Source organism: Eucalyptus grandis, chromosome 7, assembly GCF_016545825.1.
Source record: "Eucalyptus grandis isolate ANBG69807.140 chromosome 7, ASM1654582v1, whole genome shotgun sequence".
NCBI lineage: Eukaryota > Viridiplantae > Streptophyta > Magnoliopsida > Myrtales > Myrtaceae > Eucalyptus > Eucalyptus grandis.
The window spans coordinates 4,820,439-4,840,121 of record NC_052618.1 but is presented as its reverse complement, the minus strand read 5'-3'; the positions used below and the strand labels follow the sequence as shown (position 1 = coordinate 4,840,121).

At 35.4% G+C, this 19,683-nt stretch overlaps 1 protein-coding gene across 1 annotated transcript; it reads right to left on the bottom strand.

Annotated features, from left to right (window-relative positions):
* Positions 1–36: 36 nt before the first annotated feature.
* LOC104452514 lies at positions 37–2,567 on the bottom strand. The gene is made up of 2 exons (XM_010066973.3): positions 2,346–2,567; positions 37–1,784 (listed from the first exon to the last, which is right to left on the bottom strand). The coding sequence occupies exon 2, from the start codon at positions 1,508–1,510 to the stop codon at positions 278–280; it is 1,233 nt and encodes a 410-aa protein (XP_010065275.1). The 5' UTR covers positions 1,511–1,784; positions 2,346–2,567; the 3' UTR covers positions 37–277.
* Between the last annotated feature and the right edge of the window lie 17,116 nt (positions 2,568–19,683).

Here is a 19,683-nt window from a genome sequence, read left to right as displayed (position 1 = left end):
GAACAGCAAGACTTTCCCAATGCATTGGGAAAAAAGTTAACTATAGAAAAATTCGGCAATCAATCCGAATACCTTTAGCAACTTTCATTAATGTCCTATGGAATTCAGCCAAAGAAATGCTCCATTATAAGTTCAGAGAATGCAGATAAAATTTGGTTACAAAATGGTACAAAAAGGAAAATGAAGATATACTTCCATGAGACAAAACCATCATATCTAAAACAGAAAACAAACGGAGAACAAATAAAAACCTTATTAAAAGCTAAACCCTTTACAATCAGTTGTCATCACCACAAAATTGATTTTCACGAGTGCTTGAAGGTCCCTGAGCCTGTGGAGATGCACGCATTGGCCAGCCAAGTAGTGGAGGTGAAGCAGGGGGGGTTGCATCTCGACTAGGAGAGAAGAGACTTAGCTCTACGAAAGTTGCCGTTGATGGGCCATCCTTTCCATAAGTCCGAAAAGAAATTGATCCACGCTTGGTCGAAGAGTCAGAATTTCTGCAGGGGCTCATTCTACCACTTTCCTCAAGATGGCTCAGATTAGCAATGAGTGAAACAGTCTCATTCTGATCATCACTAACTCTTCTTCTCACATCCAAGTCATTAAGCTTCCCCAATGCTAGAGAATCCGCCACTGGGCAGTACACCAGCAAGAAAATACACACCCCAGCACAACAGAAAAGGGAAAGAAATGCCATGAACACAAGAGCTTCAAAAAGAACATGTTCTGGCTTAGACAAAACCGATAAACCAAGTAATAGGATCCTTAATGGAAGGAAACCCGAAACTGAGAATATCAGCACGTATACTCTTTTCTGCAGACCCTTATTAATGACTAATTTTAGGATCCGCCTTCCAAGCCAAAATAAGTAGGCAGTTAGGAGAAAAGCAAGAACCCCAAGAATAATGGTACTCATTAAAGGGTAAGTGCAAAACGCAGCACCTTCAGTCCTCTTCATAGCACTTGTGAAGTAATGCGGCAATGTTCGTCCAGTACTTTTAACGTTGCTTAAGCTTGGTCCAACTAGAATGATGATGAGCTGAAGAACAAAAACTGGGAAGCAGTAGAGAAGAATATAACCAATTGTTTTTCCATTCCAGTTTCTGCTTAAGATTCCTGACTCCATCTTCTGCAAAGGTGCCCGAAGGAGAAACACAAGAGTGAGGAACAAGCAAGGTTCTGCAAAACCAAGATTTGAGACGACATAACCTTCGCAAAAAGTTTCTTGCCATTTGTAACTAACGGAGCTCAACACCTTCCCTTTCTGTCTGAGCAAGCTTAAACGGACAATCTCACCAAAACCCCACACGATCGTGAACACGATGAATATGATTCGGATGACCCACGGACCCGTAAAGTAACTGAGTTGGATGAAGTCCTGGCTACGAGTGCGAGACCTGAAGTAAAACGAGTAGATGGTGCATAGCAAACCCAGAAGAACCAAGAGAGCAACCAGACAAATGGTCACCACACCGAATGCTTCGGCAACAAATCTTGTCAGGTGCATCACCCGAAGCAAAGATTCCACGCATGCTCTCTGCCAGCATGGATGCACGAAACTTCTCTAATCGGACTACACTTCCTTCCACGATTAAACGGCAAAAGAAGCAGCCCCGGACACAATGCTGGACGACACCACAGACCCCGATTCCACCATGTACAATCGGTCGAAACGACTGTACACAAACACGGCCCCAATCACGTCATTAATCCGCTCAAACCCCAGTTCGCCACACAAACATTATCCCAAGAGGAACAGTGTTCATGCTCAGGTTCCAGATCTGCACACACGCAGCAAAATTCATCAGCCCGAATCCATCATCCAGGCATGCCAGCAGAGCAAAACACGACGATAACAACTACAGGCTTCTAACGACAATGTCCGGGCGATACAACCTCCCTCCTATTCGCGCAACATCAGCCAATCACAGAACCTTAACCCAAATCACAATTCGCGCAACATCAGTACATCACAACGACAGGCTCCCAACGACAATGTCCGGTGATACAACCTCGCAATCGCGCAACAACAGTACATCATAAAACCACAACCCAAATCAAAATCCAGACGCATACGGCATAAAAAAATCTGAAAAATCTGCACCTAACCACGAAGGAACGCCACAACAACCGAACAAAACCCCCAAAAAAATCGAAAAAAAAAATCGAAAAAAAATCTAAAAAAAATCTGGAAAAAATCTTTAAAAGAGAAAAAGACAACGAAAAACCACGAGAGCGAGTCGACACCGGAAACAACGAGCGAAAAAAACACGCAGCGAGCGACGGAAGAGGCGGCGACGGAAAGCGGAGAAAGGCGGATCGATCGAGTCGAGAGAGCTCACAATGCAGAGGGCCTCGATCTGGCGGGCTCCGGCCGGCGAGGGGGCTCCGAATCGCGACCGAGCGGCGCTGCCGAAACCCTAAATCGCCGGTGCGCAGGGGACGAGAGGTAGAGAGAGAAAGAAGAGAGAGAGGACGAAGGGCGATGGAATGGAAGCGAAGCGAAGGGAAGGCAGAAGGAAGAAGAGCGAGAATACACAGAGAGAGAAAGAAGAGAGAGAGAGAAGAGGGGGGAGTTAGAGGGGGAGAGGGGAATAGGTGAGTGGGACTTTGTTGGAGACAGGCTGTCTCCAGCTGTTCTGAGGACCCCCGAGCCTGCAGGTTCGGGTGTTGGGTTCGGGTGGTTCGGGGTGGGGCCCGCGCCCCGATCCTACGTGGCGCTGGTGTGGCGGCGTTCGCGTTGAGTGGAGACACGAGAGCGAGGGAGGCGGGGATGTCTTTGGAGGATCGAGTCATCGCATCCAATTTTTTCTTTTTTATTATTACCCGAAAATGCATATTTTCATTTATGGGGCAATTAATGGCCCCCCGATAATATAACCACTCCATTAATTTACAAGTGTGTATTTATGTGTGTATATATATATATATATATATATATATATAGATAGATATATTTATTAATTTGGTGATTTTGGATTGTGAATTGAAACGGAAGCGGAGCAAGAACAATTAATATAAGTAATATGACAGCATGAATATGACAGAGAAAGGATATCGCCAAATCGGAGATAATAAATTCCTTAGCTTGCACTTTCAGCGGGCACGTTTAGTTTGCATAGAGTTTAATAGCCAGTAAGCTGATAATACGATACTTGATGTAAGAAAAATAATGGAGAAAATTACCAAAGCAGTGTGAAGCTTATTGTAATTTTTTCAATTCAATCCTTTTTTTTTACAAATTCAATTTTAAAAATTTTGCATTTATACTAATTTGGTTTGTCCAATCAATTTTGGTTGACCAACACTAATATGATGATATTTAATATTTTTTCCTTTGTATTTTTTTTTCATTTCTTCTTCCGCCAAAGGTTGGGCCGGTGAGGTTGACCTCGCCAGCCACTGTGGAGGCTCACCTTGCTAGCCTAGCCTCTAGCTGACAACCGGCCAAGAGAAGAAGGAAAGTGAAAAAAAGAAATTAAATTAAATAAAATCTTAAAAATTGACATGTTAGCGTCAATTGGACGTCCGGATGAACCGAATTGGCAAAAAAAAAGGAATTAAATTGAAAAATTACAATAAGTTTAGGATTGTTTTGGTAATTTTCCCAAAATAATGAGATTCATCTAATATTTACATATATATATATATATATATATTTATTTTTTTTGGTAAAGAAAAGAGAGAGAAGTAAACCACCTAATATATACATATTTATATAATTTTGTTAGAAAAAATCGTGGAGAGCTGAACTTAACAAGTGGCAAAAAAAGTTGAACCCAATTTAATTTTGATGATTACAAAACTCACTCAAACATGCCATTGAATGTTTGGAAATTAAATAGTTGAATTTAAGGTCTTTTGTTTTGTTTTTTTTGAAGGATTTGGAAAGACTAAAAAGACTGTCCTAGCCTTGAAGAACAAAAGGCCTTGGTACGTAGCCAAGTAATGGCAAACGGACAAGCGTTTGTTGGACACCCGAGATTCCTCTAACTATCGAATTTCTAACATATGTAACGGTGTCTAACGGCTAGTCGAGATTGTCTTTCTATACATAAGGTTGCCCATTGCCTTAAGAAATTCGAGAGCAGTACATACTCAAAACTTACGATCTAAACTCTCAAAAAGATTGAACTTGTATAGAAAGCATATTGCAAAAGAGTGGAACTTCTATTTGGTCATTGTAATTTTTACTGAATTAAATGAAATTACTCTAAATATATTTATCCTTTAATCAGCAATAAGATATCACGTATTTAACATGTATCTTAAAGTGGAACCTGTTCAATTGATGCTATAAGTTATACTGAAATTACTATAAATGTATTTTTTTTCCTAGTTGCCATAATAAATATATGTTGTAATTCATAACATATTCTATAACTGATTTAATTCAAATTTATTAAATGAAGTGAAATTTTTCATGTAGTGAAATACTATATACTACAAATTGTAAATTGTAATGTTTAAACTAAACGTAGTTCTTAGTTAAGTGACACTTATTATGTAATAAATTAGGCTACTCTACTCGAAATCGTACATGTATATATGAGGGCACGGCATTGTAACTTTTATGAATTTTCTTGAATCCGCAGTTTTATTCTTTTAAAATAAATTATAACATGTCAAAACATATTTAAGGATATTTCTATAAATATTTTTTTCTAAATTAAACTCAAATATCTTAATTATTTTAAAAAAAGTTGTATTACAAAAATTAAAACTCACTAACTTTGTCCTTATCCGAATTTTTAAGATATTAAAGAAATGAATTTCTTTAGCACAATAATTTTCTATGGAGGTACTCAATCTAATCACTCAAATAAATAAATAAAACTCTACATTAAATTAACAAAAATTTATTTATCAAGAACGTAGGTCGAATAGCTTGTCTATTCTTCTTTAGATTTCAATTAGATATTTACTATTGTGATATTTTTTGTAAATGAAATGATATCATTAATGAATAGATTAAATATTTTTCTCTTTTATCTATTTTTTCAAATTTAAATTTTGAAAAGAAGAAAAGAAAGATAAAAAGTTCTATTACAAAAAAATTTCGCATTGTTGTTGTGTTTCAAAAATTAAAGCTCACGGACTCTGTCCTTGCCCGTACTTTTTCTGTTTTTTTTTTTTTTCAAAGTATGAAATAAAATCTTAATATATTTTCATTTTATCCACTTTTGAAATTTCAAACATAATAAGAGATAGAAATAAGGAGATAAGAAATCATTAAGTTGAAAGTTCATTGGTCGAATGTGACCCATGTTGTAAAACCATAACATGAATCAATGAAGTCCCACGCTAACAAGAGTGACTAATCTATCATTTATAACTTGAATTATAATAGAATCACATCGGAGTTTTGCCCTATAGATTTAAATGGACTATAAGTGTAGAACCACCCCTCAAAGGGTTTCTATAAACCTCCAAGGATCAACTCTTCAAGGACCACAGTCGAAATGTCAATTCATAGTGGTCCAGCTCTCCCGTCCCATGTTTACATAACTCTTCGAGTGATATCGAGATTGCGGACCACGTCCATAGGAGAGGCTAAGGACACAAAGTTTTTGGGCACGCTTCTGAATGCTCCTGTTGAGTGGCACGCTCCCGGGGTTCATCATGTCTTTTAAGTACAACATCGCAATAAAATATGCGTAATTGAAGCTCGGATGTCATGCCCCCGAGAGCATTCACTGAACTTGACGTTAACCTCGAGCTGTGAAACGTCCCTATTCAAGCTCCATCGTCAACTTCGAAAAGCAAATTTTTGCTCTCGGGACCTTTTTTTTTTGTCGTCAGTTTACATCCTTGCCCCATTGTCACGGGCTTTGCAACTCTCTTTAGATATTCCTAATTGGAAGGCTTGTGCAGCAAATGGGCTTCCTCGGTTAGTAAATATGATTTATGGCCAACATTAGCCTCGATGCATGCAAAGTTACGGAGGTTACAGGTCCCTTGACATTGTAGAAGCAAGCAAAGAAATTGGAACAAAGTTATGATTATGAAGGAAGATGAAGATGGAAGTGGAAGAAAAGATGTCGAGAGGAGAAAGTGGGAGGTAGGGTTGCCAAATGGGTGGTGGTTGAGTGAAAAATGATTCGATCTAAATTAATTTATTCATATGTTATACAAATTTAATGACTTGTTAACGGCACAACTTGACTCGACTTATTTACTTATATATTTTATATTTAATCCAACAAATGAAATTCCGTATTTACCAAGTTAACCCACTTTAAGCTCTTCTTGTGTATATGTCATTTAAATAAAATCGATATTTAGACTATAAGATGATAAAGAATTGTCTTTCAACATTGCATAGAAATTTCAATTTTTGTGTTGATTATCAATGAAAAATAAGAGAAAGTTAATACTTGATAGTGAATTTATAAAATTACATCAATAAATAATGTGGAAGAATTGAAATTTTAATTAAATTGAATGTAAGATATTGAAGAAGATAATTTATGTTGACTATGAATTGCACTAACAAGAATTAAGATAAGAATATTATGGAAAAATAACAATGCCAAATGCAACCAAGGAAATTTATACTCAATAACTAGCAAGCAAAACTTGCAAGATTAATAGAATTAAAATAAAGGGTACTGGACTTATTCAATTAATGATTTGAGCTATAAATAATCTATTAATAAATGTAATTATCTCTATTCCATTATTATAAATATGTATTTTAACGTTTTGTAAACTAATTTGAGTCATTATATTAAAATAAAGTGAAATTGTTCACGTGATGAAATAATAAATACTCCAAATTATAAACAGTAATGTCTAAACAATATATTTTTAACTAAGTGAAACTTATTATGCAATAAAACAGGTGATACCTAAAATCCTGTATTTTAAATGAGGGCACAAAATTCTAAATTAAATGGACTTCCTTAAATTCACAATTTCATTGTTTTCAGAATAAGTTATACCATTGTAAAATATACTTGAAAATACTTTCTATTTATTTATTTCTCAAATTTAAACTCAAATACTTGAATTGTTGAAGAAAAGACAAAAAAGCTGAATTACAAAAACTGAAGCTCGTGAAATTTGTCCTTATCAATTTTTTTTTTAAATTAAACAAAATGAATTTCGCTAGCCCAATAGAATTTATTTTGATGTACGGAATCTAATTATTTGAGTAAAACGAGTAATGATTTAAATCAACGATACTTTATTCGTCAAGAACACATGTCCGTAATCTGTGCTAGTTTTCTTTAGATTTATATCGACAGGTTATCTGTACGTTCACTATTGTGATATTTTCAAAGGTGAACCATATCATCTATGAATAAACTAGAGATTATTATTTCTTTATCTATTTAAATTGTAGATTAAAAAAGACAAGAGTTACGTTACAAAAGTATTTTTGCTTGGTAATTGTGTTTCAAAAGTTTAAGCTCATGGACTCTATCCTTGTCCATACTTTTTCTAATTTATCCCTTTATTTCAAGTTTATATTCAGGAACAACAACAAAATATTTATATACTTTCATTTTTACTAATTTTTTGAAATTTAAACATAATAAGATATAGAAATTGAGCAATAAGAATTCATTAACCCAAAAAGCTTATCCCTTGAATATGCCCCACGTGGGGAACCATACCACATGTCTTGCTACACAACATCAGCATGGGCAAAAGTGAAGTGCCAAGTGGCGTACACGAATATAGATAACAAAATCACATAGAATCTATTTACCAGATAGTGTTTTACCGACATCGACTTCTACAAATCTCTGGAGAATAATTCTTCGGGGATTGCGATGTCGAATTATCTACGTGCAAACACATATGTCAATTTATGGTGGTCCGAATCTTTGGTTCAAGAGCCTTCATTGAACTCGACGTGACCTTGGGCCATAAAACGTCCCTATTCAAGCTCCATTGTCAATTTCAATTAGCAAAATTGGCACTTTGGTCCTTGATTTAAGAAATTTCCGGGATCATTTCAATTTACATCTTTGCCTAATTTAATGTGATCTTAAGCATATTATAATTTATATGTGTGAGAGCTTATGTCAAATCAGTAAATAAATAAATCCCGGTCTCCCTTCTTTTTTTTCTTCTTTTTTTTCGCGGGGGATTTATAGGCTATAGCTATCTTTGCTACATGGGCCTGGGCTTTCTCCAATCAGTGATGATTTGTGGGCCGGTTGAAAACGAGCTCCCAAGTTGCATCCAGTTAGGCACCCAATTGCGTGCTGTCAAAGAAGAGATCGGATATCTGACCTAACAAAAAAGAAAAAAAAGATCGGATATCGAATTTTAACTACTGATGACGTATGATTAAAGGGTATTTTGATTATACGATAAGCGGATATCCAATTTAAAAGCGATATTTATATAATATAAATAAATAGATAAAAAGTCCATTTGAAGATGACACCTTAGCTATATACCTGCATTATTATATAAATTGGAAATTTTTCATTAATTGCACCCAAAAATTCGAAAAAAAATATTGGGAAATATTTATTTTTAATCCAAACCATGCTTTTAGTTTTTCAGCTCATTATTGCTATTTTCTTCTCGAATTTCTTTTTATCAGAATGGATTTCATATGTTAACAGGATAGATCAAGTGCGGTTTGACGCTTGTCATTTTCTCTGGTTTAAAATGCCACTATTTATATTAAAATGACAACTATACCCTTGAGGGCGAAAAAAATCCTCCAGCTTGAGCTGCGTTTTATTAATTATATAATTTAGTATTTGTTGTCGTAAGTCACTATTAAAAGATTTCCGCATAATTTTGATCGTCCAAGTAAAAAAACAAATAGTCGAGAAAAATTGTTATTAATATTAGACTTCACCTGTATTCTTGTATTAATCAAAGTGTATATCGTATAAATGAAAAACATGCACGGATGTATTTAATTTGTTAGCTAAATTACTCCACCTCCTTGGGCACTGAAGAAGTAAGAACGCGAAACTAATTAGCAAAAGTAACGACTTTCCATACGTTCATTCTAATTTTTTTTTTTTTATATATTCTTGAAACCCAAATTACATCAATATTTAAAAGACCTTTTTTTTTTCAATAATTTTGAAACTCAAATTACATTAATAATTGAAAGCGCTTAATTATATAAGTTTGACGACATATACTTGAATCTTTACTATATAGTCCAAGACACTATATATATATGGTCATAATTATATGCTGCCGCAAGCAACACCACTTCTTCAAGCACCACAAGGGGTGCAGGTGCAGCTCGGCCCGCACCGGCAGTAGAACCGCGCGTTCTCAGCAGCCGCCGCAGCCGCCGCCAGCCCGCCACCGCAGGGTCTGCAGCCGCAGTTGTTCCCGGACAAGCACTCCTTGTGGCCCGCCCCTCCTCCGGCCGCCAGGGCCGCGCACCTGTCGCAAAACAAACCAGCATCAAAACCGCTCAGACAACGTGAGAAACTCGAGTAGCTAGCCGGCGCCATAGAATCCTCGGATCGACTCCGCCGCCTCACCTGCACGGGGCTCCGCCGGGGCAAGGATAAGGGCAGCCGCAGCTGCTGTCGCAGGCGACGGCGACGCGAGTTCCGGTCAGGTCCGCCATGAGAACTCCTCCTTCGGCTCTGAAGCTTGCTTATTTTACTGTGACTGGAAGAGGTTGAAGATGAACGAGGGCATCAGAAGGAAGGCGGCTTTTATAAGCAGAGGGCGACGATGGAGGGCCATGCATGGAGGATGGCACATGGTGGCACGAGCGGTGCATGTAGGACACGTGGCGCTTGCTTATTACTGCATTCGTCCGTTACGACTTTGACCGAGGGCCATGGAAACCCGCCTCCTTTTGCTGAGGCTCCGTCAACGGTCGCTAAATTTTAGTGTTTTTGAATACTGAATTTTAATTATAGAGGCTCACCGCACTTAACTTTGAAACTTACTAATGAATAACTTCCGACCACTTGGTTATAATTGTGAAGATTGATGGAGTCAAAAAAGGTTCGACTAAAGTCCGACCAAAATCGGAATGCCTGTCCATGGCAATCCGACCTCCTAGATCATGCAATATTAAAATTTGGCATTGACACTTTGCAGCAAATATCCGAGGGACTTACTTTTCATCTCAATATGGGGTAGGGGTGAGCAATAATCCAGTTCAATCCGGCAACCGAAGAAAATCGGCCCAAATCAATTGCCTTAAGGTTGAAATTAAGGAAAACTAGTTGGGTTCCTAATCCGTAAACCTGGAACCAACCCAAGATTGGTTTGGTTTCAATTCGAAGGCAAGAAAGCTAGTTCTACCTTGGAATCATTCGATTCCCCAATTAAATCGCTTTTGCAATCATCAAGAATTGAAGCGTTGTCTTCAACACGAAGAAACAACTACATAACTATTTGGCCAAGCAAATATTTTTATAGTGAAATGGTACTACTTTCACATTTGATTGTAAGAATATGATTTTTTACCATAATATAAAATAGTGCAGCTCTTAGTTCCGTTGGTTTAGAGATTGGTGATTCCAAAATAGATTGGTTTGATTCTCGATTCTTCACACAAACCAGAATTTGGCTCACCATGGAACCAATCACCCATAATTTGGAATCATTTAAGAACAGCGGTATGGACGGCAATGGATGAACGAATAAAATCTTAAAGTACATTATCAAATTATTCTCATTGTAACTCATTTACTTCAAACTCCTTTTATGATAGAAAAGACCCTTGAGTGACATATTTACCCCTCCTACAAAAACACCATTAAAATGTTAGAAAAAATTAAGATGAAACAAAAACTAAAAAAGAATCTAGAAGCTTCATGGCCGTTACTGTTCAACAACTTCAAGCGCACGTCAGCCCTGCTTAGCGCCGCCCGGACACCCGGCTGTGTTCAATTCCTCTTTCTTTTCTTTCCTTTTTTTTTTTTTTGGGACTTTTGTTGCAATATTCCTCCTTATTCCTTAGTGTTCATCTTTCTAGAGAACTCCTCCATTTTCCATCTACTCTTTTTTTTTTCTTTTTTCTTTTTTTGGTCCTACATTTTTCCTCTACTTTCATCAGTCAAATACTAGCAAAATCAATCCATGGACTTTGCCACCTTGATCACTGCCTCTCCAAACCTTGGAAATCTCTCTATAGGAAAATTGGCATAACGTAGCTGATATTTGCCCCGCCATGACTCTTCAAGGCATATTTCATGATATCACGAAATCCTACGGTCGAGAAAAAAAGAGAGGGAAAAGGTTCAACAGTGCATGGACAATCTTGACCGAGGTCGTTGTCCACAAATGAGCCGAACAGTGAATGGAAGACGGATGAACATTATTTGTGATAAGCGTGCTTCGATTTTTTTCTTTTCTGTTTTTATTTAACTTTATTTTTCTAACATGGCACCAAGCGTCATGTCGAAGCCACGTTAGATTTTTAATGGTGACTTCTAATAGAATCTTAATGAAGGATAGTAGTGCCATTTGGGTATTAGTTCGTGGTTTTTGTGTCGCAAAATAAAAATTGAAGCAAATGTGATATGGTGGGTGTAATTTGGGGTTCTTGGTGGTTTTTTCTTTTATTTTTTGAAGATGATTGTTTCGGAAGTTCTAAAATTTATCATGAAAATCTGATTGAGTTCTAAAACTTGCAAAAATGCAATCAAATCTTAAAATTTGTTAAATTGGTTCAATCGAATTCTTCCGTTAATTTCGTCAATTTAACTAATGAAAAATATTGACGTGTTTTTTTTTTTTTTTTAGTGTTTTCTCTCTCCTACAAGGTGATGGCATGGTTAAATCGACATGATTTTGATCCACATCTGACTTTTAATACAAATTTAAATAACTATATATAAAAAATGAGCTAAATTAAAAAAAGAAAAATAAGACAAACTAGCGGCGAGAGTTCAATACCGCAGCCTCACTATTACTGAGAAGGGCTGTCCATGGTGGGGGATGACCAGTGTTGAGGGCTCACTAGTTTATCCTTTTTCTTCTTTCTTTTTTATTTTTAATTTAGCTTATTTATAAATTGTATATTTGTATAAAAATCAGATTTGGATCACAAAAACATTATTCTAATTTAGCTGTGAAACGTCCCTATTCAAGCTCCATCGTCAACTTCGAAAAGCAAATTTTGCTCAGGACCTTTTTCTATCGTCGGTTTACATCTTTGCACCGTTGTTACGGGCTTTGTAACTATCTTTAGATATTTCCAATTGGAAGGCTTGGCATACGGGCATATTCAGTTAGTAAATATGATTTATGGCCAACATTAGCCTCGATGCATGCAAAGTTATGGAGGCTACAGGTCTATTGACATTGCCAAGCAAGCAAAGAGATTGGAACAAGGTTATGGAGTGAGATGAAGATGGAAGTGGAAGATAAGATGTTGAGAAGAGGGGAAGTGGGAGGTAGGGTCTCCAAATGGGCGGGTTGGGTTGAGTTAGGTTGGGTCGGGTCGAAAATGATTTGATCCAAATTGATCCATTCATATGTTATACAAATTTAATGACTCATTAACAGCACAACTTGACTTGACTTATTTACTTATGTTTTTTTATATTTAATCCAACTTATGAAAATCCGTATTTATCAAGTTAACTCACTTTAAACTGTTCTTGTGTATATGTCAATTAAATAAAACCGCTATTTAGACTATAAGATGAAAAAGAATTGTCTTTCAACATTGCATAGAATTTTCAATTTTTGTATTGATTTTCAATGAAGAATAAGATAAAAGTTAGTACTTGATAGTAAATTTATGAAATTACAGCAATAAATAAGATGGAAGAGTTGAAATTTCAATTAAATTGAAGGTAAGATATTGAAGAAGATAATTTATGTTGATTGTGAATTGCACCGACAATAATTAAGATTAGAATATTATGGAAAAATAACAATGCCAAATGCAACCAAGGAAATATATACTTAATAACTAGCAGGAAAAACTTGCAAGATTAATAGAATTAAAATAATGGGTAAAAAGAATAGGGTTAATACCTTGAAAAACCCCAAACCTGTATACATGTGACAAATTTATCCAAAACTATTTTTTTGACCATAAAAAACTTCAAACTGGTACATCTGTGACAAATTTACCCCGACTGACCATAAAAAAACCTTAAACTAGTACATTTATGACAAATTTACCCCAAACCAATTTATTTGACCATAAAAAACCCCAAACTGATAAATTTGTGACAAATATACCCTCCACTAAATTAGATTAATATCACCAAAAAAAATCACAAAAATTGTAAACTATGACAAATTGAGTGTAAAATCCCAAATTGGTATATCAATCAACTGTCACGTGTCATTTAACTTAATATTTTAATGGTAAAATTTAACAAAAACTAACTGAGGGTAAATTTGTCACAAATGCACCGATTTTGGGTAAATTTGTCAAAGGTATACCGGTTTAGGGTTTTTTGTGGTCAAAAAAATAGTTTATGGTAAATTTGTCACAAGTGTACCAGTTTGGAATTTTTCAAGATATTAACCCAAAAGAATAACATATACCTTAAAAGTGGAACTTATTCGATTAATGCTTTGAGCTATGAATAATCTATTAATAAATGTAATTATCTCTATTCCATTATGATAAATATATATTTTAAAATTTTGTAAACTAATTCGACTCATTATATTAAAATAAAGTGAAGTTCACATAATGATATAGTAAATACTTCAAATCATAAATAGGAAGGTCTAAAGGATATATTTTTAACTAAAGGTCTAAAGGATATATTTTTAACTAAGTGAAACTTATTATGCAGTAAAATACGTGATACCTAAAATCCTGTATTTCAAATGAGGGCACATAATTGTAAATTAAATGGACTTCATTAAATGCACAATTTGATTGTTTTCAGAATAAGTTTTACCATTGCAAAATGTACTTGAAGATACTTTCTATTTATTTATTATTCAAATTTAAACTCAAATACTTAAATTGTTGAAGAAAAGACAAAAAGGCTGAATTACAAAAATTGAAGCTCGTAAAATTTGTCCTTGTCCATAATTTTAAAATACTAAACAAAATGAATTTCATTAGCACAGTAATATTTATTCTGATGTACGGAATATAATTAATTGAATAAAACAAGTAATGATTTGAATCAACAATACTTTATTTGTCAAGAGCACATGTCCGTAATTTGTGCTAATTTTCTTTAGATTTATATTGACAGGTTATCTATATGTTTTTATTTTTGGCCGAATATCTATATGTTCACTATTGTGATATTTTCAAAAGTGAACCATATCATCTATGAGTAAGCTAAAAATTATTCTTTCTTTCTCTATTTAAAATGTAGATTAAGAAAGAGAAGAATTACGTTACAAAAGTATTTTTGCTTGGTAATTGTGTTTAAAAAATTAAAGCTCATGGACTCTATCCTTGTCCATACTTTTTCTAATTTATCCCTTTACTTCAAGTTTATATTCAGGTAAATGATTTTATCTTACTAATTTTTTGAAATTTTAAACATAATAGAGAAAGAAATTGAGAAATAAGAAATCATCAAGCTAAAAAGCTTATCCCTTGAATATGCCCCACGTGGGAAACTATACCACGTGTCTTGCTGCTCGACATCATAGATAACAAAATCACATTGGATTTATTTATCAGATAATGTTTTACCGACAGTAGCTTCTACAAATCTTTGAAGAATAATTCTTCAGGGATTACGATGTTGAATTATTTATGCGCAAATACATTTGTCAATTTATGGTAGTCCGACTCTTTGGTTCAAGAGAACTTGACGTGACCTAGGGCTATAAAACGTCCCCATTCAAGCTCCATTGTCAACTTCAAGTAGCAAAATTGGCACTTAGGTCCTTGATTTAAGAAATTTCCGGGATAATTTCAATTTACATCTTTTCCCAATTTAATGTGATCTTCAGCATATTATAATATATATATATATATATATATATATATATCTATCTATCTGAGAGTTTATGTCAAAATTAAATATCAGTATATAAATAAATCCCTATCTCCCTTTTTCTCACGGAATATTTATAGCTATCTTTACTACATGGGCCTGGGCTTTCAGTAATGATTTGTGGGCCGGTTGAAAACGAGCTTCCAAATTGCATCCAGTTATGCACCCAATTGCGTACTCTCAAAGGAGAGATCGTATATCGAATTTTAATTACGGGCATTTTGATTTTATGATAAGTGAATATCCAATTTAAAATTTTTCTTTATATAATATAAATAAATAGATAAAAATCCATTTGCAGATGACACCTTAGCTATTTACCTGCATTATTAAACATTTCGAGTTATCATCACAATCACAGAGACAACAATAAATCCATTGATTGCAACCAAAAATTCAAAAAAACAATATATGGAACAATGTATTCTTGAAAATTACAACTAGTCCCTCGAGGGAGAAAAAAAACCTCCATCTTGAGCTGCTTTTTGTTAGTTATATAATTTAGTATTTGTTCTCGTAATTCATTATTAAAAAATTGCCGCATAATTTTTATCGTCCAAGTAAAAAAACAAATAGTCGAGAAAAAATATGTTGTTAGTATTAGACTTCGAAAAGGGGAAGGTTGATGCAATTAAATTCTTGTATTAATCAAATTGAATATCTTATAAATGAAAAGCATGCATGATTGTATCTGATTCAGGACTTTTCATGCATTCATCATAGTTATATATATATAATTTTGAAACCCAAATTACGTTAATGTTTAAAAAACCTTTTTTTTGGTTATAATTTTGAAACTCAAATAACATTAATATTTGAAAGAGATTAACTATATAATTTTGACGACATATTCTTTACTATATAGTTCAAGACACTATATATATGGTCATAATTATATGTTGCCGCAAGCAACACCACTTCTTCAAGCACCACAAGGGGTGCATGTGCAGCTCGGCCCGCACCGGCAGTAGAACCGCCCGTTCTCAGCAGCCACCGCAGCCGCTGCCAGCCCGCGACCGCAGGGTCTGCAGCCGCAGTTGTTCCCGGACAAGCACTCCTTGTGGCCCGCCCCTCCTCCGGCCGCCAGGGCCGTGCACCTGTCGCAAAACAACCAGCATCGAAACCGCTCAGACAACGTGAGAAACTCGAGTAGCTAGCCGGCGCCATAGAATCCTCGGATCGACTCCGCCGCCTCACCTGCACGGGGCTCCGCCGGGGCAAGGATAAGGGCAGCCGCAGCTGCTGTCGCAGGCGACGGCGATGCGAGTTACGGTCAGATCCGCCATGAGAACTCCTCCTTCAGCTCTGAAGATCGCTTTCTTTACTGTGACCGGAAGAGGTTGAAGATGAACGAAGGCATCAGAAGGAAGGCGGCTTTTATAGGCCATGCATGGAGGATGGCACATGGTGGCACGAGCGATGCATGGAGGACACGTGGCTCTTTCTTACGATTGCATTCCTCCGTTACAACTTTGACCGACGGCCATGGCATGGAATCCCGCCTCATTTTGCTGAGACTCCGTCAACGGTCACTAAATTTTAGCTTGTGTTCGGTCCGAATGAAGTCCGACCGGAATCGGAAGACTTGTCCATATCTCTCTCTAGTTAGGGTGCAGTCCGACCGCCTAGATCAAGCAATGTTACAAATTGACATCGACACTTTAGAGCGATTATCCGAGGGAGTAATTTCTTTACATCTCAATTTTGGGATACGGTGAGCAACAATCCAGTTCAATCCGAAGACCGTATAGAACGGGCCTGAATCGATTGATTCGAGGTCGTAATTAAGGAAAACATTGGGTTCTCAATTAGCGAAACTAGAAGCAGCTTAGGATTGGTTCGGTTTCAATTCCAAGGCCAAACTGCTAGTTCTACTTGGGAATCATCTTATTAGTTGATTAAATCGCTTTTGCAATTGTCAAGAATTTAAGCATTGTCTTCGATATGAAGAATAACAAATGTTTTTGTAGTGAAATGGTACTATTTTCATATTTGATTATAAGAATATGATTTTTTACCATAATACAAAATAGTGCGGTTCTTGATTGTGGCGGTTCGGGAATTGGCAATTTTAGAACCAACTCGTTTGATTCTCAATTCTTTACATAAACCGGGATTTGGCTTACTATGGAATCAATCATCCATAATTTGGAAATCGTCAAGAGTAATGGTATGGACGGTGATGGATGAGCGTATAAAATCTTAAAATACATTGGTAAATTATTCTCATTGTAAGTCATTTACCTCAAATCTTTTTCGCGATAAAAATTATCTTCCTACGGAAATCTATAAAAATATTAAAAAATAAAATGAAACAAAAACAAAAAAAGGACTTGAAGCTTCATAGCCGTTACTGTTCAATATCTTCTAGCGCGCGTCTAGCCCTGCTCAGAGCCACCTGGACATGTGGCGGTGTACAATTCCTCTTTCTTATTTTTCCTTTTCTTTTTTTGTGGCTTTTGTCGTAATATTTTTCCTTATTCCTTTAGTGTTCATCTTTTTCGGCCAACTCTCCATTTTCATCTTTTGTCGTAGTATAAAGAGTAATTGTGTTATATGGGTATTAGTTCATTGTTTTTGTGTCGCATAAAAAAAAATTTAAAGCAAATGTGACATGATGAGTATAATTTGAGATTCTTGGTAGTTTTTTTTTCTTATTTTTTTTATGATAATTACATAGGAAGTCATAAAACTTATTATGAAAGTCCGATTAAGTTCTAAAACTTGCAAAATGTGTAATTAAATCCTAAAACCTATCAAATTGGTTTAGTTGAGTTCTTTTATTAAATTTTTTCCAATTTAGCTAATGGAAAATGTTGATATGGCTTTTTTTAGTATTTTCCTCTTCTACAAGGTGATGGCTTGGCTAAATGACATTATTTGGTCCAAATCTAACTTTTAATACAAATTTAAATAATAAAATATATAAGAAAAGCTAAATAAAAAAAGAAAAAGAAAAGATAAACTCGTAATGAGAGTTCATCATTGCAGCCCCACCATCACTGAGAAAGGATGGCGAGGGGGTAGTTGGCGGTGAGGGCTCACTAGTTTTTATCCTTTTTCTTCGTTCTTTTTTATTTTTTTTAATTTAGCTTATTTTTAAGTTTGATATTGGTATAGGAATCAGATTTGGATCACAAAAACGTTGCTTTGATCCTATATTTCATTATACAACCACATTATTGCCACATAAGGAAGAGAAAATGTTAAACAAAAGCTACATTAGCATTTTCCGTCAACTAAATTAGATAGAATTAATGGAAAAGTCTCGATTGCACCAATGTGACAAGTTTTAGAATTTGATAAACTTTAGGATTCAATCAAATTTTCATGACAAGTTTTAGAACTTATGCTATGCTTATCCCTATTTTTTAAATTGCAACTACATGCTATTGTGGGAAAATTCCAATTAAGAGTCTCAAATGCCTTCGATTTTTTTTTTTCAAATAAATGCTTGAAATAAATCTTATTTCAAATAAGAGTTTTTGCTATGTTAGTCTAAAAGAAGGGTTGGCCTCATCGGCTCGTCAAGGCCATTTTTTTTTTTTCATTTGCTTATTTATTTATTTTCTTTCCTTTTTTTGCTGGTGGCTAGTCTTACGCGATGGCCGGCCATCAGCAACATCTGGAGAGAGCGAGGCATTATCGAAAGCCACAAGTGAGGCCCGCCTTTGCCAGCCATAGCCAAGACTTTCCCTCACTAAATCTAGGCGGGACTCAATTTTGTGTTTTGCTAATATTGCATAATATGACTAGTGAAAAATGCTAATGTGATTTTTTTATTTATATTTAATCTTTCCCACGTGGTGTTTTACGTGGCGTTAAGGTTAACTAAAATACTAAGACAACGTTGTTTTGATCCAAATCCTAATTTTTACACAACATCTTAATTAAATTAGGTTAAAAAATCCAAAATTTTTTCATAAAAAAAGACAAACTCAAAAGAGAAAAAAAAGGCTAAAATTTAAAAACACACACACACTAAAGAAAAAACCAGGGCCTCCACATGTGGTCACAGCCCCATCGCAGTTGGGGTGCTAGCGACCCGACTGGCCATTGCTAATGCCCTACTGGAGTTGGGGTGGCGGCCACAGGCTGGAGGGCCTATATTTTGTTTCTTTTTCAAAAACTTTTAGCCTTCTTAATTTTTAATCCATTTTGAATAAAATTTAGGTTAAAATTGCCTTTGGACGAAAATTCCTTGATCGGTTGGAATATTTAGTTGGCTGATAAGGTCAAACTTTTATTTAAAACTCCCACGGCTACCTCAGATATTTTTTTGAAACAAGATTTAACTTAGGCCCTCATTTGAGAAAATAATAGCATTTCATATCTTTAATTGAATTATTTTAATTTTTATTTTACCTTGCACACATGTGGGTTGGTTCCAACAAAATGGGACACAATATTCAATAATTTTGAGGACCAAACAGGTTCTCTCCTTTTTCCACAAAAAATTAAGACATTTTCCATGTAAATCATTTCAAATTTCGGGTAAATGTGTGATCCGCGAGTCAAGTCGAATTCAATAGATTTTGCTTCGCCAGATCTCCTTGAAAATCAATAAATTTACAAATACCCTTAGCTAGATAATTCTCCTTTCATATGTAACAAGCTTGTATATTGTACGAGGTAAATGAAACGCACGAATTAGACACGCACACCTAATGTGAAATAGAAAGGAACTTTCATGTGACGACATAATGAGTTAATAAAAGCACATATGATTTTAAAATTGAGCCCTAAACAAAATGACCACTATGTTCAGTTGGGCGAGCTG

What these genes read in the sequence shown, in the direction of transcription:
- LOC104452514 (XM_010066973.3), bottom strand. Translation starts at nt 1,510, where the DNA reads ATGCACCTGACAAGATTTGTTGCCGAAGCATTCGGTGTGGTGACCATT.